Source organism: Schistocerca americana, chromosome 2 (assembly GCF_021461395.2).
Source record: "Schistocerca americana isolate TAMUIC-IGC-003095 chromosome 2, iqSchAmer2.1, whole genome shotgun sequence".
NCBI lineage: Eukaryota > Metazoa > Arthropoda > Insecta > Orthoptera > Acrididae > Schistocerca > Schistocerca americana.
This window is the reverse complement of record NC_060120.1, coordinates 984,913,486-984,935,156: the sequence shown is the minus strand read 5'-3', so window position 1 is coordinate 984,935,156 and position 21,671 is coordinate 984,913,486. Positions and strand designations below refer to the sequence as shown.

The 21,671-nt window shown below is 43.8% G+C and overlaps 1 protein-coding gene across 1 annotated transcript in view; it reads right to left on the bottom strand.

Moving 5' to 3' along the window:
• Positions 1-21,671, bottom strand: part of LOC124596267 (cell division cycle protein 123 homolog) — a 131,224-nt gene that overhangs the window by 53,045 nt on the left and 56,508 nt on the right. Inside the window, exon 2 of the mRNA XM_047135341.1 lies at positions 8,018-8,236. Coding sequence (XP_046991297.1) covers positions 8,018-8,224 — 207 coding nt within the window. The 5' untranslated portion in view covers positions 8,225-8,236. The remainder of the gene's footprint in view (positions 1-8,017; positions 8,237-21,671) is intronic.

Sequence of the window (21,671 nt, the reverse complement as noted above, 5' to 3'; positions counted from 1 at the left end):
TCACCTACTTCTAGTGGTAACTATGTAAACATGTAATATCGCTGGTCCACTACTATCCAAGCTATCAAGAGGGAAAATAGCGAACAAAAACTGACTAATCTACATCTAAAAATCAAACATAACAGTACACCTACAACGAACGTCCAGTTGCGTCTAAAAACAAAGTCCATCAAAGACGGTATATGGCAGCGTGGATATTACACGTAAGGCAAAAATAGCAATCGAATGTATGATACCTTTACGATCATAGTTACAGTTTACAGTATCAAGCCTATCATCTGTTAACGCATTTACAGGACTCCTGACGATGGCAATAAACCGAAATGAGCTCATTGTGATTTGCGCAATGAAATTCATATAAAAACAGTGTAATTGGTATATCATTATGGTAATCATGTCACTACAAGACATATTTCGCACTGCGGATCCGAAAGAAGGCAAACTTCTAAACATCGCTGGAACCGTACTAGTGCACTCAAGATGCCGAAAGGCAGACGCTGATACAGGTAGAGACTGAAAGGTGTATTAACCACTGCTACATTTTCAGACTCTTCATGCAAGGGAATCTGCAGTTATGCATCTATGGGGTAAATTTTTGAGAAACATTGGCTACCACAGTTACTGGCTGAGTAGTTCTCCGGGGTCTTGAATAACGTAAACATCGGTAATTGCCTGTGAATTGACTGTAGTTTGACACAAAGTTACCACTTTGTATTTCGATTATCACTACCGACATTACTCACTGACTGGAAGGTGTTTGTCTGAGAACGCGCTGCTGTTCTAATCGCCTCAGTTTAGCCCTAACTGCCTCTTTTAATGCTATAGGAATGGGTCGAGAGCGAGAGAAATGGATGAGCGCCAATGTCCTGAACGTGATATGGTCTGCATGGTTAGTTGTAAAGGACAGGCCGGGTGCAAATACAGCAGAAAACTCTTTATATGGTGCCTCTTACTGAAATGGAATTTCGTCCAATACTAGGTTTACTGTGTCAGAGATAGTAAATCCAAAAGCTGAAAAGGCATCTAGTCCAAAAATATTCCTTGTCGCTGTGCTAGCAGTATGTCCATACTTCGAGCGACATTCTAGTCGCCAACATCCACTAAATACAGTCCTTTGAGCACAATATGGTGGTTGCCGTATACGACTAGCATCCTTGCAGAGCTACCCAAGCATGACTCACGGCCCGTCGCAGGAGAACTTCTGTGAAGTCTGGAAGGTAGGAGACAAGGTACTGCCGGAAGTAAAATTGTGAAGACGGGTCGTGAGTCGTGCTTGGGTAGCTCAGTTGGTAGAGCACTTGCCTGCGAAAGGCAAAGGTACCGACTTCGAGTCTAGGTCCGGCACACAGTTTTAATGTCCCAGAAAGTTTCGAAACCAGCGCACACTCCGCTGCAGAGTGAAAATTTCATTCTGGTAGCATCCTTGCAGTTTGCAACAGTGCTAGGGTCCTTAGACGCTGGAAGATTTCCAACTGACTGGCTTTGCAGATGTACCTGTGTCAACCTGAAATTTTTCCCTCTGGCTGCCTAGAGTTAGCTCCACGATCACTCGTATTTGTTGTCTACGTGTGCGCGCTTTCTGCAGCCTTTATATCAATACGTTCGAAACACGCATGGCAGTCGCAAATGGTTCAAATGGCTCTAACCACTATGGGACTCAACATCTGAGGTCATCAGTCCCCTAGACTGAACTACTTAAACCTAACTAACCTAAGGACATCACACACATTCATGCCCGAGGCAGGATTCGAACCTGCGACCGTAGCAGCCGCGTGGTTCCGGACTGAAGCGCCTAGAACCGCTCGGCCACAACTGGAAGTCACAAATAGATGTGACTGTAAGATATCTTTCAGGTTCACACTTGCCACAGACTGTCTGCAGGGCGGCAGTTGAATCGTTTTGAAACAGTCTTCACATGATGCGAATGATCAGCAGAGATGGTCAACAGTCAAGTGATTTGATGACGAGGAAGACTCCGAGGAGGGGCGGAAATGATGCAGTTGCTGTGGTTTGATCTGTGCTACTTACAATGGGGCCAACGTTTGCAACATAGCAGCTAGTGAAAGAATGAATGAATGAGCGAAGCGTAGGACTTCTTCCTGTGAGGTGTCTGGAAATTTTAATGTCTCACCGCGAAGCTATTCATTGGTGAGAATCCAATTACAATGACCTGGGTGAGTGAATCAGCCTACGACTAGTTGCAATCTGAGCTGTCACACATAAACTGATACTTTTGGCGAAGGGCATGAAGGTCAGCCGTTCATGCTGAATAAGAGAGGTCTGGGCTTTTTTTTGTATTGATTACCGCGCATCCTGGCCGACATTATATGGTTTTGGTGACGATAATAAGTTGGCAGTAAGTTACACAACTCTTCACAAGGTTGGGCCACCAGATCTGTTAACTGGGGCAACTAGGGCTTAGACAATGATAGGAAGTAGGGCTAAGACAATGATAGGGAAAAGGCTCTCTGCTACCTTAAGGGCTGTGAAGTGTTGGGGAAGATACGCATCTCAGTCCACTTTTGATTCCTCGCAGGGTGGAAATAACAGACTGACGCTGATAGGAATGAGACAATTAAGTGTTTCCATTCAGCATGAAGTGTCTGCCAGAGCTGCTAGGAGGTCCATCTGCTGTTGGTGCCGACACCCTTGAGTTGCTAATTTTTGTTGTAGCAAGGTCATTTGAAACTTGGTCAAAACCAGGTGGATATTTAAGTCCTTTTTGCTCGTCGCAAATTTTGGATTTTACACTACTGGCCATTAAAATTGCTACACCACGAAGATGACGTACTACAGACGTGGAATTTAACCGACAAGAAGAAGATGCTGTGATATGCAAATGATTAGCTTTTCAGATCATTCACACAAGGTTGGCGCCGGTGGCTACACCTACAACGTGCTGACATGAGGAAAGTTTCCAACCGATTTCTCATACACAAACAGCAGTTGACCGGCGTTGCCTGGTGAAACGTTGTTGTGATGCCTCGTGTAAGAAGGAGAAATGCGTACCATCACGTTTCCGACTTTGATAAAGGTCGGATTGTAGCCTTTCGCGTTTGCGGTTTATTGTATTGCGACATTGCTGCTCACGTTGGTCGAGATCCAATGACTGTTAGCAGAATATGGATTCGGTGGGTTCAGGAGGGTAATACGGAACGCCGTACTGGATCCCAACGGCCTCGTATCACTAGCAGTCGAGATGACAGGCATCTTATCCGCATGGTTGTAACGGATCATGCAGCCACGTCTCGATCCCTGAGTCAACAGATGGGGACGTTTGCAAGACAACAACCATCTGCACGAACAGTTCGACGACGTTTGCTGCAGCATGCAGCTCGGAGACCATGCCTGCGGTTACCCTTGACGCTGCATCACATACAGGAGCGCCTGCGATGGTGTACTCAACGACGAACCTGGGTGCACGAATGGCAAAACGTCATTTTTTGGGATGAATCCAGGTTCTGTTTACGGCTTCATAATGATCGCATCCGTGTTTGGCGACATCACGGTGAACGCACATTGGAAGCGTGTATTCGTCATCGCCATACTGGCGTATTAACCGGCATGATGGTATGAGGTGCCATTGGTTACACGTCTCGGTCACCTCTTGTTCGCATTGACGGCACCTTGAACAGTGGACGTTACATTTCAGATGTATGACGACCCATGGCTCTACCCTTCATTCAATCCCTGCGAAACCCTACATTTCAGCAGGATAATGCACGACCGCATGTTGCAGGTCCTGTACGGACCTTTCTGGATACAGAAAATGTTCGACTACGGCCCTGGCCAGCACATTCTCCAGATCTCTCACCAACTGAAAACGTCTGGTCAATGGTGGCCGAGCAACTGGCTCGTCACAATACGCCAGTCACTACTCTTGATGAACTGTGGTATCGTGTTGAAGCTGCATGGGCAGCTGTAACTGTACACACCATCCAAGCTCTGTTTGACTAAATGCCCAGGCGTATCAAGGCCGTTATTACGGCCAGAGGTGGTTGTTCTGGGTACTGATTTCTCAGGATCTATGCACCCAAATTGCTTGAATGAATGGTGAATGGCTCTGAGCACCATGGGACTCAACTGCTGAGGTCATTAGTCCCCTAGAACTTAGAACTAGTTAAACCTAACTAACCTAAGGACATCACAAACATCCATGCCCGAGGCAGGATTCGAACCTGCGACCGTAGCGGTCTCGCGGTTCCAGACTGTAGCGCCTTTAACCGCACGGCCACTTCGGCCGGCTATATTCCAACAATGCAGGAGCTAACTCCAGGTTGGAGACACCCTCCATGAAATTTTGTATACAGCTCCATGTTTACTTCTACGTCTGCATTAGTCGACCAAAATATTATTTAACCTGGGAGAGAGGCTGTTTCGGTCTGCTAATCGTCAGTTAGTGTAACTTGGGTTGCGGTGGGGAGGAAGGATGGGACAGCCACAGTTATGCAATGAAAACTGTACTAACCTTCGTGATTAGAGGTTTCAAGTGGATGGTCAATCACACAGGGGTTACACGCCAAGTCTTCCATTAGCTTTATCTGTTTCACTGAAATCCGTTCCAATTTCATCTGCCATGTCAGTTTCCATAACACTGTCCTTGTCATGTACTGCACATTCATTTTCACTTTCCAGACCAAGAATGATTATGTTCTCCGTTGCTTCTTCCGTTAACCCATCTGTATCCCAATATTCATTTTCAATTCATCTGACATGTTTGCAAGATTTAACCAACCATTTTCGTAACCTTAGACGAACTCTTTGGTCATTTGTTTCATTTGTTTTAACGTAGTTTAGCCGGCCTGGGTGGCCGAGCGGTTCTAGGCGCTACAGTCCGGAACCGCGCGACCGCTACGGACGCAGGTTCGAATCCTGCCTCGGGCATGGATGTGTGTGATGTCCTTAGGTTAGTTAGGTTTGAGTAGTTCTAAGTTCTAAGGGACTGATGACCTCAGACGTTAAGTCTCATAGTGCTCAGAGCCATTTGAACCATTTTTTAACGTAGTTAAATTCATAGAAGAAACTTTTTTCTGCAGTTTTTTGTTTCTTTGTATTCCAGAGAGTTCTACACTGTTCAGATCACAGTGGTATGGTGGGAGCCTCAGAACAGTACATCCTTATGCTTCAAAACGGGATCCGCTTCAAAAACAGACTTCGGATTATTATAACACACAACTTGAAAAATCTCATTTCTTTTTAAGCTTGGTTCTAAACTGATTTCGTTCTGAATGAGCCATTCAATGACGTCCTTCTTGCGAGTTGCGGTAGTGGGTGTTTTATTTCTCTGAACAGTATGGTACGGTGGGTTATCAAGAACGACATTACTGCCAGCTGCGATATTAGGAATCACTTTCTCTTCTAACCATTTGTGGTAATTATCTCCATTCATATCATCGCGATAATCTAGGGGTGAAATTGCGAATCATAAATTAATTCTGCTCCATCTAAGAAACCCATTGCTTCTCCAGAGTGGACAAGAATAGCTCATTCGCCTAAACTGCTGTTAGTGTTTACACCCTGAACTACTTCACGCTGCGAGCACATTTTCACAGTACAATGCGTATGCACTCACATTTCGTCCGTGAATACCATTAGTTTATTTGGGTACTGCTGCTCTGATTGCTGTCGGGTATTTCGCACGTTTTCGAACAATGTCGGGACGTTCAGATAGGATGGTTCGATAGGAAATCTCATCTCTTTCAAAATTTTAGGACATTTTTTCTTCTCTCTGAAAATTTATGTCTGTTTTTGAAAATATAAGCAGCTCTCTGTACGTTGAGATTTCCTTCTTATTCTCGTAATACCCCAAAAATTTCTTGGAACACGCTTTTTATTGCAGTCACCTAGAGAAACTACTTTTGTAGGACGCCTTTTTTTTCTACTAGTTTACACTTTCTCCCCGGTTTGTTCCACTTTTTTACGGTCCTTCAAAATGTATTTTACTGTTCTTTCTGACTTCCCTACCAATTTTGCCACCCATGAAATTGGTTTCTCTTGCGGTACCTGTGTTTTTTATTCTCTTCGTGGCAAAATTGTACAACTATGAATATAAACTATTTTTCACCTGAATGTGCTAACTTTCGCGGTGTATCCCTCTGCTTTCCATTCTCAAGAGTATTTATGATTATGGACAACACTGTACCGCACCACTGACGATACTTTACGAGGACACGCTGAAGTGAACTACTACAATGGAAAGCATTGTACTTGCAGTGTCCTCTAAGTGAGTGTCACGAAAATAGTCACCTCAAACTCACCCTTACCTCATTTTCTGACAGACGCATCATGTGTCATAATGTGTCAGGGGGAGACAGAGTGGTTGAAGGTGACAGAAAACAAACTGCAGTCGCTCTAATCGACCACGCGGGCATGGCGGGCTTCATGTCAGCATCATCGTTGGGAGGAGGTTCTGCTTACCAGGCTGAGCATCGGACTTAGCCCTTTAACACAGAGCTCCCTCCTCCGGCGGGAGGATCCACCACTCTGCGAAGTTTGTGGTGTGCCATTTTCAGTTCAGCATATTTTCACAACGTGTGTTTTATATACTGACATCAGGACATCCCTCAGTCTCGGAGGAGATCTGCCCACCATCCTCGCCAATACTGTTTCCAGTGTTACAAGAGTGGTGACATTTTGTGAACTGTCAGGCCTCGTCGCTAAATTGTTGGGGAAGAGAGGCAGACTTTAATGCATTTTAAACTGCTCCGCATGTGGGGACAGCCTTCGTCCCTACCCTTGAGACTGGCATGCTGACTTTTCGTCGAGGCGCTGGTGGACCATGATGTTGAGTGCCTCTCACCTAAAATCATCATCATCACCATCATAGCTACACCCGCTCCCTGCAGTCCGCCGGCGCTAAGAGTTCTAATTCGCATGTATACCTAACAGCACAGTTGGCCAATGCCGCCTGTGTTTCCGTGCGGTATCGTGTGTTCACGTATGGTTTCAGTCTTCCATGGAACGGTGTTTGGTAGTGAACGGGCCTACGTGCAGTGCTATTCCGATAGTCACCACTGTACTCCTTTACTGTAAGGTCACCACGTACTTCAGATAACTGCCAAAAAAGGGCAAGTGCAATAGTTCTGTGGTTGGGTAGTGGACCTGAAGCAGCACAGTTTCTGTCATTGTGGTCTGTCTCGGGAAGCAGCTCCATATTTAACGTCATCAGTCTCCGATTCGGATACAAAACATTCTCTATCACATATTACACTGACCAGCGTGCGTCATTATCGTGTGGAAATACATTTCACTGCGTGGCGGACAGAATTAGTCATTTACTATGTGTTGGCTGGTCAAGACGCCTTGTAGCTGACAATATAGAAAGACAGAGAATCAAATTTGTTGAAATTTTGTGGATTTCTTTACAAAATTTGTGCCCCTACCACTAAATGTCAGCGACCTCGGCCCATGGTTAGTTCTCCTATACGATAGAGCTGTCCCAGCTGAACAGGCGGCTATCTCTAGCAATATCGCTCATCATCTCATCAAGTTTTAGGCCTTCCTTTGTTTAGCATGTTATGGTACCCATCGCTTCCTCAGTCTTCCTTGACTTCTTCTGCCAACTGCCATAAATCTGCTTATCTGGAGAGTTTCTACTGACGGGACACCATCTCGTACAGCCGAGGAGGTTTGCGTGATCTGGATGTGCAGGGCTACTGTCACCCAAGCCGGAAAGGCCGAAGGGGAGGAGCCAGACGAAGTGTATCCCACAACAGCTTATTGGTCCCTTTCTCCTATCCTATGTGTGTCCTTATCATGTCCCTTTTATGGTCATCTCCTGTTACAAGGCGTAGGGAAGCCAGGAGGCTGGTTCATACAAGAAAATCAGGCCAGTTGGAAGGCCACAAAGTGGCAGCCCACTATCCAACTACACTTGGACTGCTCTCGTAAGGCGCCCAGGTGAATTTTCCCAATTACTACTAGTACCCAAAACAGCCTAGCAACACTACTTGGCAAGCAAATTCGCTGCTGACACTCTGGACGCACCCTGAGCGCTTAAGCAGGGCCCGTGACTCACCTCAGCCTCGTCAGAGTCAGCGTCCGAGTCGCTCCAGTCGGAAAAGCTGGAACTGCGCTGCCTGGGTGGCGGCACCGCCTCCTTGGGCAGGATGAGGCTTCCCTCGCGGAGGTACGTCAGCACGTCGTTCTGGATGGGGATCGCTATAGACTCGACGCTGTGCCTCGAAAACCTGGGGTACCAGCTGGTGAATGAACATTCCTCCATCTCTGGTCTCACCTACAAAAGAGAAGCCAGTCGTAAAAAGTAAACACTTCGTCCTAAGGGGATTTTACATGTTTAAAATAGGGATTGGCAAACTGAAGTCCCACAGGCATTGACTCTCTTAGAGACACGTCAGTAGCTCATTGGTCGAACACATTTTAGAACTATTTCATGTTGATCATGCTCTGATACAGATAGTTGTAATTCATGTCATTTCCAATGATGGCGTACCAAATGTGTTTAGTGTAATTTTCTTTATTATTTATTGTCTTGTTCCACGAGCCAATATTAGTCTAGTTACTTGGTCATATGACAAGATACTACAAATATAACGCACGGGATGCTATTAAAGTATAAAAAAAATCACAGGAAAGCAAGTGGTTTGCAGTGGTATACAGTGCATTCCAAATGACTTTTCCTCGGACACGGTGTCTCCAAGACGTTTCGGGTATAACGCAGCTTTCACAAACCTGAAGTGTAGCTTGCAACAAACGTGTTAATTTTCCACTTTTTTTTATAAATTATTAAGATGAACTAATTACTATGTAGAGAAAAACATCTCAGAAAATATACAGGGTAGAGCAGAGGGCCGAACGGTTCTAGGCGCTACAGTCTGGAACCGCGCGACCGCTACGGTCGCAGGTTCGAATCCTGCCTCGGGCATGGATAGGTGTGATGTCCTTAGGTTAGTTAGTTTTAAGTAGTTCTAAAGTTCTAGGGGATGGATGACCTCAGCAGTTAAGTCCCATAGCGCTCAGAGCCATTTGAACCATTTTCGAGCAGAGGAAACGCATGTTTCTCACTATTGAATGACTGGGACACGGTCTGATAAAAATAATTAAAAAAAGCAACAAGTGATCGATTTTTAATGCAGTTTTGAAATATACGTACTTTAATTAGGTTCGAAAAATAATGTCTTGCAGATGACGTCCTTCTTGCTGGATACAAATTTGGATCCTCTCGTAAAAGTTACGCATGGCTCTCTCCAACATTTCATGCGGCACGGCTTCAATTTCCTGACGAATGGAATTCTTCAGGTCATCGATTGTATGAGGCTTGTTCATGTAGACTTTTGATTTTAAATATCTCCCCAAAAAAAGTCGCATATCGACAAATCGGGTGAGCGAGGGAACCAGTAAACATCACCATATCTCGAAATAACATGTCCTGGGAACATTTGTCGAACCACTTCCGTGGATGCTCTCGCCGTGTGAGCTGTAACACCGTCCTGCTGAAACCATATTTCTCTCATGACCACTTGACGCCTTTTAAGTTCTGGGTGAAGAAAGTTGTTTAACATTTGAATGTAGCACGCTGATGTCACTGTAACTGCAGTTCCTTCCTCTTCAAAAAAAATAGCGTCCAACAATCCCAACCTTTGAAATGCAGCACCACAATGTTACATTTAAACTGTGGTGAGGTCTTTGGTGTAAATGTGGGTTCACCGGGGCCCAATACCGACAATTTTGAACATTGACGTAACCGTCTACATAAAAATGTGCTTCTTCACTCATGAAGACTGTAGCATCTGCATCTTCCCTAAAAATTTCGTCCATTACGCGACTAAAGTCTCTGCGCTGCACAAAACCCCCTTCACTAAGCTGCTGGACGATCATTTTCTTGTGACGATCATCATGTAAGATGCGGTGAAGTAAACGACGTGCCATACCAACCGCTACAGCCTGTCGTCTAGCCGATCGTTTCAGACTAGCAAGAACTGCTGTTCTCACTCGGTCTACATTTTCCGGAGTACGAATTGAGCGGGGAAGGTCAGGTGGTTTCTTTTTCATCACATATCTAGTACTTCTAAACGCTGCAACCCATTAGAGTACAGTATTTCGATCAGACACTGCACCTCGACGTCCAACTCTAAAATTTTGACGGAATAGACGTTGCACAGTGACTACGGAATCACTATTTCTAAAGTACTGCTCGATAACGAACACACGATGCTCTACGCTCCAACGCTCCATAGCGACTGAAACTGCATTGTATTGGCAGTCTGCCAACATTCATTCAAGGTCAATACCCCCTCTCGTCGCCGCATACTAGCTGTTCAAAAAACATGCGTTTCTTCTGCTCCACCCTGTATGATATATTAAAAGCCAATGAGTCCATGTTAAATGAAGTGCACAGACGTGGCAACAGAGAAGTTAAAACGACAGTCTCTGTGACGCTTTCACTTTTCAAAACAAAATATGATGTAAAGAGTTTTTCCTCTGATACGTTACTTCTGCTTTTACGGACGTCATGGGAGGTATATTCCAGAGCACTCTACACATTGTACAGTATAGTGAATAAAAACCTTAGTCTTATTTAAAAGGTGTCTACAAGTCATTTATAGAATCCCATAATAATTTATCACATTAATATGCTGTATGACTTTTTTCATGTTTCAAATATATGTGTCATGACTGTATACTCATTGTTTGAAAGCAGAACGACCGAATGCTATATTGCGACGTGTCGTTTAAATATTACTTTCATACGAAATCACACCTGCATACTCTCTTTTTGAAGTCCGATATCATACTTATTACTACAGTTTTGCGAGGAAGTCAATACAGTATTTTCCCGGTCAAAAAATGCTTTCAAACAATGAAGACGTACAACAGCCACCAGTGCCTGATAAATCAAAAACAGTAGGTAATTGCGATGGCATTTGTATGGTACGAAAGAAGCTGACTAAGTTATTTAGGATATATTCATTGTTATTTGATGTACGCTATAGTGATAACTGCATCGTTCCATCGCACTTGCGATGTACCTTTCATGAGGCAAATCATTCTCAAATGCATTGCAGACGTTTTTGTAACATTCAAATATTTTCCCAAATTTCATTCTTCCAGTAAGGAAAGCTGCGTTACGCACTGTTAAGGGTGAATTAAATGGTTAACCCCTCATTGCTTGGAATTTTTATTGGACGTGGAGGGCGTGAAGTTCAAAAATGCTATCACTGAATAGAAACATCAAAAATGGACATTTAAAAAAAAACAGTTGTACCAGTTCAGTGATATCACGAATTAATATTATTCGCGGTATAGACTGTTTCACCAGTGCTTAAAGACACAAACATAAATCTTGTAGGACAATGGATGTACTTAAAATAATATTTTTCAGTTGCAGTTACGAAATAATATTTTCTTAAATTTCCTAATTTTGGATACTTTAAGTTTAAAAAATAATGTTTCAATTGAAATAAATAATTTTGCTTAAAATAGCTAAAACATATTTCTATTTTGACTAAGGCATGGTGGTCAGATGTACTTAAAATAAAACATATTCCTAATTCAAAGAATTTTTTATTTGTTGTTGTGGTCCGAAGACTGGCTTGATGCAGAGCTCCATACCACTCTATCCTGTGCAACACTCTTCACCTGAGAATAATACTGCAACATACATCGTTCTGAATCTGTTTACCGTATTCATCTCTTGGTCTCCCTCTACAATTTTAACCCCAAGACTTCCCTCCAATACTAAATTAGTGATCCCTTGATGTCTCAAAGTGTGTCCTGTTAACTGATCCCTCCTTATAGTCAAGTTGTGTCACATTTCTTGTCTCCCCAGTTCCATTCAGTGCTTCCTCATTAGTTACGTGATCTACCCATCTAATCTTTAGCATTCTTCTGTAGCACTATATTTCAAAAACTTCTACTGTCTTCCTGTCTGAGCTGTTTATTGTTTGCCTCGTGATGACTGGGTGTTGTGTGATGTCCTTAGGTTAGTTAGGTTTAAGTAGTTCTAAGTTCTAGGGGACTGCTGACCATAGATGTTAAGTTCCATAGTGATCAGAGCCATTTGAACCATTTGTTTATTGTTTACGCTCCACACCCACACACGGCTATATTCTAGAAAAGACTTCCGACAACTTAAGTCTATATTCGATGTTAACAACTTTCTCTTCTTCAGAAACGCTTTTCTTGCTATTGACAGCCTACATTTTATATCCTCTATGCTTCGGCCATCATCAGTCATTTTGCTGCCCAAATAGCAAAACTTATCTACTGCTGTAAGTGTCTCGTTTCCTACTCTTATTCCCTCGGCACCAGCTGATTCAACTGACAAAATTCAATTATCCTTGTTTTGTTTTTGTTAATGTTCATCTCATATCCTACTTTCAAGAAACTGTCCATTCCGTTTAGCTGCTCTTCCGAGTCCTTTGCTGTCTCTTATAGAATTACAATATCATCGACAAACCTCAATATTTTTATCTCTTCTCCTTAAACTTTAATTCGATCTTCAAATTTTTCTATGGTTTCCTTTACTGCTTGCTCAATGTACTGATTGAATAACATAGGGGATAGGCTACAACCCTGTCTCACACCCTTCTCGACAACTATTTCCCTTTCATGCCACTCTATCCTTGTAACTGACGTCTGGTTTCTGTACTAGTTGTAAACTGTCTTATATAATATATATATATATTATTATTATTCACGTTTGGGCCCTACTGGACCACGCGAAGTACAATCACGGGGCATTCAGTTATTTTCTTTTAGACTTTCTCTCTGCCCAAATTGTTTTCATTCTCTCGGAATGAGCTCTTTTCCTTTCATCAGACCATGTGGTTCCAGTTTTCTTTGGTTTTTCAGCTTGACCAACTACCCAGTCATGAATTTTTTGCCCAAATAATTTTCTGTCTTGAATTTCATCTTGTTTTATATCTGCCTCTTTCATGTCCTCTTTTATAGCAGCAATCCATTTTATTGTCTCAAATTTAGCTTTACTTCGATTTTCGTAGAATTCCACTACTTGTTTAGTTAGTCTGGTAGCATCCATTCTTTTAATATGCCCATAAAATTTTAATCTGCGTTTTTTCATATCCGAATATATGCTGGTGTATTGTTGAATTTCACTATTTGCTCTTAGCCTGTATGTTCCTTCTTCAGTATATTTTGGACCTAGAATTTTTCTGATTACTTTTCTTTCTCTTTTTTGGATTTCTTGAATGTCCTTTTTTCTGTTTAAAATTAGCGTTTCAGCCCCATAAAGGCACTCTGGTTTTATGACCGTGTTGTAATGTCTCAATTTAGAGTACCTCGAGAGACATTTTTTGTTGTAGATGTCTTTTGTAAGTCTAAAAGCTGTCTCCATCTTTTGACAACGAATTTCATTTCCAATTTTTTCTAGACCAGTCTCGAGATTGTTTCACCTAAATATTTCACCTAAATATTTGAATTGCGTAACTCTTTTGATTTTTCCATACTTAGTTTCCAAAAGTTTGGGTGCCAGTTTGTTGCTAGTCATATACTGTGTTTTTTCAAATGAGATTTGGAGACCTACTCTTTCTGCTGTTTCTTTAAGAATTTCTATTTGTTTCTGAGCAATTTGGATGTCCTGCGTTAGAATAACCAAGTCGTCTGCAAAGGCCAAACAGTCTATTCGAATATTTGTTCGTCCTAATTTCACTGGTTGGTCAATTTTGAACTCCAATTTTCGTTCGCGCCACTCTTGTATTACTTTTTCTAGAACGCAGTTAAATAGCAACGGACAGAGTCCATCACCTTGCCTCACGCCTGTTTTTATTTCAAAGGATTCTGAAATTTCTCCTCTGAACTTTACTTTTGATTTTGTACCAGTTAGCGTGTCTCTGATAATTGCCGTGGTTTTAGGATCCAGGCCTTGTTCTTTCACAATTTGGAAAAGAGATTCACGATCCACTGAGTCATAAGCCTTTCTAAAATCTACAAAGGTACAAACTAGTTTTTTATTGTAAATTTTTTGATGTCTGAGAATTAGTTGAGGACTAAAATCTGTTCTGGGCAAGATCTATTTGGCCTGAAACCTGCTTGATATTCGCCAATTTTCCATTCAAGTTGTATAAAGTATGGCTCTGAGCAGTATGGGACTTAACATGAGGTCATCAGTCCCCTAGAACTTAGAACTACTTAAAACTACCTAACCTAAGGACATCACACACATCCATGCCGACGAGGCAGGATTCGGACGTGCGACCATAGCGGTCGCGCGGTTCCAGACTGAAGCGCCTAGAACCGCTCGGCCACAGCGGCCGGCTAAATCGTCTTTTGCTCCCTGTATTTTGCTCCTGCTACCTTCAGAACTTCTAAGTGAGTATTACAGTCAACATTCTCTAATTTTAAGTGTACTGCCCAGCCATTTAACCAACTATATTATTATTTATTATATTCACTAACAACTTAATTATTTGATATGTTTATAGTGAATTTTCTGTACATTGCTCTCATTATTAATTTTGTACGTACAAAACACAGAAACATGTCCACTTTTTTAAAAATTTTTCTTCAACAAGTAAAAATATGTCTTGTGTTGAGGATATACATAACTGACAACTGTATGGCAGTTGTCGTTTCATTGGCTTTACCATTGGAGATAAATAACTAATACAGACTAGAGATAAACACTAAGAATACAAATAATCCGTTAATGAGTAAATGACTGCAGACGGTCTTTTCTTCCGTCATCCTTTGATCGGTGTCCACTAGTCTAATCAAACAAATAATGCTGTTGTCTTGGAGTTCGTCCATCTTGTAATTTATGGATGAATATCCCCTCCTTGAAAATATCCTGCAATGTGGACATAGATTTTCGACTGCTGAGAGAGGTTCATAACACTTGTGAGTAGGAATAATTCACTGCTTGAAGACTGCTTTATGACGTTTGATCTTATAACCGTAGCAGCGGAAACAGCAGAGCAGTGGCTGGTTGACATCTGACGGATAACGTTGACGATGGTCTGCCGGCTGAGAGAGGGGACAAAACTTAACTCATTTTAATTATTTTCCCAGCATACGCATCGAAAACACAGATTAGCAACATTGCCCTACAACGACAGATCGTAACCCCAAACATGACAGCCACTGTCAACTGTAAATGTGTTTTCGGAGAACGCGAAGCGCTCGAAAGCAGGTCACGAATGTGCTTAAAACAACGCGAGAACTACTTTCCGCGTATGTTACTGTAGCCGGAAATTCGATCAAAATGTTCTTCTTTGCTATCAGTTGTCACCAACCACAAAATCGCAGAACGAAACTGGAAAATAGGAGAAGTACTGACGGAAGCAGGTCTGTGAGGGCGGGTCGAGAGTCGAACTGCTCATGAAGAGCTTATCTCGCAGGCTCGAGACCCAGTGTGGTATCCAGTTTTAATCTACCGCCAAGTTCCAAATCACTAAATCGATAACGTATTGAAGGTATTTATTGTTCCCTGTCGTGTTCCTTGCGAAGGTAAAGAACAGTAGATGATTTAAATATGTCGTCAGCTTAGTTGCTGGTCGGTGTTTCACTGCCTCTCACACCACACAGCCATGGTACCCTCAACATGCCAGCTACTGACTATTAACGGAAAAACCTTATTGTCTTTACTAAAAATATCTACGCAAGAAGAGTATTTAAAATGGCAAAAAAATTCGTTACTTTAGAATAGGAAATGTAATGCCAACTATTTTTTCTTCGCTGCAACAGTCATCATGTGTTTTGAAGCACATCCAGTATCCTTAAACGTTACGTATGCCGCTAGTGCCAGAAAGATGGTTTTGATATCAGCGAATAAGTACAGCAAAGCAAAATAAACTTCCACACGAAAAATATTCAGTTTTTAAGCTCTGTTACTCCATACTAATTTTGAATCAGGTTCGCATTTTAAATTCTGAAGAAAACCGCTTTCTTTCGGTTTTCAAATGATTCCAGGCATTTTCTGTGTCATGATTCAATTAATCCTTCACGATTTACATAAAGCGGATCTGAGAAAACACCAGGCAGATGGCTGAAATGGCAGGTGTCGCACATGCGCTATTTTATTTAAGTAACAGAGTACAGCAAAACCCTCTCAACTAATGGGAGGAACTCTTGTACAGAATAAAAAGGGTGCACCACAAGACACTTTGCAACTCACATTTAAAAATATTAAATTTCTTACTTAAAATTTCGTGTTCTAGTTGAAATGCTCTGAAAGTTAAACTTGTATAACAGTACGCACCCCTCTGTACGGCGGCTAAGAATGCGTTAGTCAAGGGTAAATCGTTTTCCTGTCTGGTGACCGCTGAGCGAATGTTACAGTCTCTTTTGACTTGGTGCGTATTATTAACTACAAACCCGCTGATAGCGTATGTGTACAGAGGTGGCACAGCTAGCCTTTCCAAGACGTGTGGACAACGGTCTGCACGTATTTCTCGAGCTGTCACCACATATCATGATGGATGGATGGATTCATAATCGTTGGGCACTAAACGTCGTAGTTATCAGCGCTCTTCCCAAGATCGTGGTACTGGTGGACGAGTAGTTACTCTTATTGAAACGAAAAGCAACGACCATAGAACTAGGCAGAATAATAAAAAATTTCACATACAAACTCCGGTATACATGTTCGTACCACTGTCATACTTTATAGCATAAATAAAACAGTAGACGGTATTCCGATGACTGGTTGATCGGATAATTAAGAGGGCGAGCCAGCCACCACAAAGCACATTAAAACATTCGTCCAATTGAATTAGGAAGAAATCACGAGGCCACACATAATGCCAACAATTCACTTGCTATTGTTTCAATACCATCTAAAATTAGGGCAAGTACCTCGATAGATCAAAGGCTTTCTCCCCAACAGCATAAGAAACATACGGCGCTAAAGCATGGTGCACCGTAATGGGACACCGCAAGCACTGCATTCCGGTGGGTCTTCATGCCGCAAGAAACAAGCATGCGCCATTGGGCAGTGTCCGATACGAAGGAGAGTGAGTATCACTTCGTCGTTCTTGGGGATCGAACGGAAGTGCACCATGGCCAGGTAGTTGGTTGGATCAATCACAGCTTGTTGTCGGCAACATCCAGCCACAGCATTTTCCACTCGGCCAGTACTATCTTTGTCACTCACGAAATGAAAACTTGTAAGAGGACGTTAAGGTGAACTGTGGCATTTTTCTGGCAGGCTACTTTCAATGCTCTGCCAGCTCCCTCGTTCTCCTCAAAGCCGATGTGTCTAGGGACCCAACAGAAGGTCACCTCTTTCTTCTGCCTGTGCAGGAACTGACTAGTGTCCTGGACAATTATCTTATCTAATGGGAAAATTTGTTGAATAGCCTACAGAGCAATAGGACAGTCAGTGCAGACAAGAAATTTTCCTCCAACAATAAGCCTTACGTGCTCCAATGGCTTCTTGACCGCCCACAGCTCTGCATAGTACAACGAGATGTCACTTCGTAGACAGATTTTAATGACAGAATCTGGTAAGATAACAGAACATCCGACAATGTTCCCTTGCTTTCAACCATCGCTAAAACCTACCACGCACTCGCGATATTCCGACAAAATAGTTAAAAAACCTTTTTTAAAACTATAGAACGAGTGGTGGCCTCGTTTGCACTCCGTCATGAGCAAGTTAAAAGTGGGCCTGATAACCAGGAAGAGTATTTGCTCCAAGCATGTTTAAAAATTGATATGTCTGCTATAGCAAGTTGCTCGAGACAATCCTTCGCATGGACAGGAAAAAGGCTTACTTGCCGGCGAAAAGTTAACCTCCATTTCATGGATTGTTCAGTCCCAATACTGACAACTTGATGTTCTGAGATGCAGCTCACTTTGTGTACAACTCACACCATGGGGATTTCTGGCTAGATGCTGAGAAGCGGCTCAGCAGCCTCTGAACAGAGGCCAGGAATGGGACTGGTTTGGTAGTCTCCTACAGCCTGTCTAATGCCTGTGTGGTGGACAGCATCCAATATCTTTAAATAGGAGGGCCTAACTGAGCCACACACTATGCTGCCACAGTCAAGCCATGTGCAAGCGAAGTTTGTATAGAATGTGAGCAAAGTGGACCAATCTGCTCTCCACTTCCTACTGCTAAGACATTTTAAGATGTTTAGTGTCTTGATACACCTACATCTGTAATCATCAAGATGTGGCAGCCTCTGATCATAGATAAGGCGTATAAAAAATGATCCCCCTCAAGCAGATCTCAGGGTAAGTAAAGAAATAACATGAAATATTAAAATACACAGAAACAATTTCTTCTGCAGAGTATTGAAAATCAGTTGTATCCCCTCAATCCTCCAACCACTTAAGGGTCAGCTGTAGGTGATGTGTATTAGTCATGAGACTGGAGGAAGAGCAGAATGCTGCAAGGCCATCCACAAATAAGGAATATTTGACTGGGCTCCTTAATGTGGAGGAGATGCTATTAACTGCAATAACAAACAGGGTATTGTTCAGAATGCTACCTTGAGGAACACCACTCTGTTGAGTGAGTTTTTAGTCGAAGCTGCAGCACCAACTCATGAAGTTGACACACGACATTATGTCTCCAAGTGGTACCACATGCTTTCTCTAGATCGAAGACGATACCAATAAAGTGCTGTTTGCATAGGAATGACCGTTATATCGCACCCTTTAATTGGGGCGGATGGTTAAGCATGGATCAGAATTTGCGAAACCCAGATTAGAAACCAAGGGATTGCTCAGCCGTCCAGAGTCCATACCAGGCGTCGGTTTGCCATCTGCTCAAGGGTCTTACCTATACAGCTAGCGAATTCAACACTCATGCAACTATCAGGAGACAATCAGTCCTTCGATGGCTTAAGGTGTTGTATCACAATTGCCTCCCACCATGGACCTGAATAGTAAGCTTCAGCCCATATTTTACTGAAGACCCATAGATCGTCTTGCGCTAACAACGTCCTTTGTGAATCTCAGAGCGTTAGTAGGACTTTCATCTCTATGTAGTGACCTAGTTCCTTACTAAACCTGAAGGTAGTAGCCATACGAAGTTAATGGAACTAATAGTGACAAGTGTGTGCACATTGCAGTAGGTTTGTGTTGTTGACAACGGTGAAAGGCAAAGGTGGCCACATGCCAGCAGAAACTGTGGAGACGTTTGCAACGCGCTTGGCACCTCTTAATGTTGAATGGCCCCGGAAAAGAAGGTAACCGCTCTCGAGATGAAGCAGGAAGACACACTGTTCCATATACTGTGAAGAAGACTGTTTTATGATCAGGAAAAAATATAATCGTCTCTCATTCCACAGGTAGCAAAAGTTGGTGAAGAAAATATCTTCCACCAACACCGCTTCACGAGTGGGTGTCTATCACCCTAGTCTCTGCAAGAGAGCAGTGGTACTAGTGGTGGTGGTGGTGGCGGTAGCAGTAGTACGAAGTAGTAACAGGGGTAAGTTACGGAAGACAAAAATCACTCGCAAATTTGAATTACTTGAATTCAGACTACGTGATGCGTGAAACCTTTGCACTCTAGCGCGTCCAGAATATGAGTAAACTGCCTGCACACTAATCAGTTCCTGCCGAATGCGAGTCCAGTGTTCGAGCTATTGCGTCTTCTCGCTCCCTTTTCCAGATTTCACATTTAGACGGCATCGTTTACACGACCATGGCGTGGCAAGCCATTCGTGGCTTTCACTTCTACACGCCATTGGTTGCTGGTACCGTCCAAACGGCGCACGGCAGCCATGGAGCTACCGGGCACTCCCACATCAGTGGACGGCTGCCGTGTAGTTATCATCGTGAAGTGTGCAGAAGTACACATTGGCGCCTTCACATCTTTCAGGAATTGCACGGCATTCTTCGAGGAAACAGCAGCGTGTTTGCCAGTTCATTCTTACTACCGGTTTTTGACTTTTTATTTTCGTAATGTCTTCTCATAGTCTGATTCTTGATTTGGGACACTAATCATCTCTAGCATAGGCATAATATACATTGAGCGATTGATTCCTTTAGTGGGAGAACGTCCTGTTTTGTGGTAGAAAACTCTAGAAAATTACAAGAACAGGACTGAAAAAAATCTTCTCGGTTTACAAGCCGCGTCATTTCGAATAAAACACCCGAGCTTTCGACAGCTGTCACCACCATCGTAATCACGAGCTGAAATCATTGACTGCCGGGACTGGCACGGTGTTCTGCGTATATAGATGTAATGGCAGCGTCTGGAACCTTGCACAGAGAACGGGCGAGAGTGACGCATGGAGGGAATGCAAGTTGGGCAGCTCCTAGCGGCTCCGTCACGCCGCGTTACCGAATGACGTCACACGGCGCGAGGGACCGCTGCCACGTTTGAGTTGCCGCTCCCGCGTCCCTTCAAGATTCAAGCCTACGTCTTTTCTTCCGTTTAATGATCAAAGCCCGCCCCCACGCCCTACTAAGTGTGCACCCCTGGCCTCTGTTACAACTGTTGCTGTTTATTCTAATTTTCACCGCTTCTTTGATAACAGAATCTAGTATGATGTTGTTAGAGCCAAAACGCTCACTCTTTCAAATCGTATTTTATGCCCGTTTTCTAGACAATGTTCAGCCATGGCCGACGTCTCAAGTTCCTTTTGTCTGGTTTGTCGTGAACGCTAGGCACAACTCTTGATGACAGTACTAATGACTTGACTTACACTCCTGGAAATGGAAAAAAGAACACATTGACACCGGTGTGTCAGACCCACCATACTTGCTCCGGACACTGCGAGAGGGCTGTACAAGCAATGATCACACGCACGGCACAGCGGACACACCAGGAACCGCGGTGTTGGCCGTCGAATGGCGCTAGCTGCGCAGCATTTGTGCACCGCCGCCGTCAGTGTCAGCCAGTTTGCCGTGGCATACGGAGCTCCATCGCAGTCTTTAACACTGGTAGCATGCCGCGACAGCGTGGACGTGAACCGTATGTGCAGTTGACGGACTTTGAGCGAGGGCGTATAGTGGGCATGCGGGAGGCCGGGTGGACGTACCGCCGAATTGCTCAACACGTGGGGCGTGAGGTCTCCACAGTACATCGATGTTGTCGCCAGTGGTCGGCGGAAGGTGCACGTGCCCGTCGACCTGTGACCAGACCGCAGCGATGCACGGATGCACGCCAAGACCGTAGGATCCTACGCAGTGCCGTAGGGGACCGCACCGCCACTTCCCAGCAAATTAGGGACACTGTTGCTCCTGGGGTATCGGCGAGGACCATTCGCAACCGTCTCCATGAAGCTGGGCTACGGTCCCGCACACCGTTAGGCCGTCTTCTGCTCACGCCCCAACATCGTGCAGCCCGCCTCCAGTGGTGTCGCGACAGGCGTGAATGGAGGGACGAATGGAGACGTGTCGTCTTCAGCGATGAGAGTCGCTTCTGCCTTGGTGCCAATGATGGTCGTATGCGTGTTTGGCGCCGTGCAGGTGAGCGCCACAATCAGGACTGCATACGACCGAGGCACACAGGGCCAACACCCGGCATCATGGTGTGGGGAGCGATCTCCTACACTGGCCGTACACCCAACGTGCTCTAGAAGGTGTAAGTCAACTACCCTGGCCAGCAAGATCTCCAGATCTGTCCCCCATTGAGCATGTTTGGGACTGGATGAAGCGTCGTCTCACGCGGTCTGCACGTCCAGCACGAACGCTGGTCCAACTGAGGCGCCAGGTGGAAATGGCATGGCAAGCCGTTCCACGGGACTACATCCAGCATCTCTACGATCGTCTCCATGGGAGAATAGCAGCCTGCA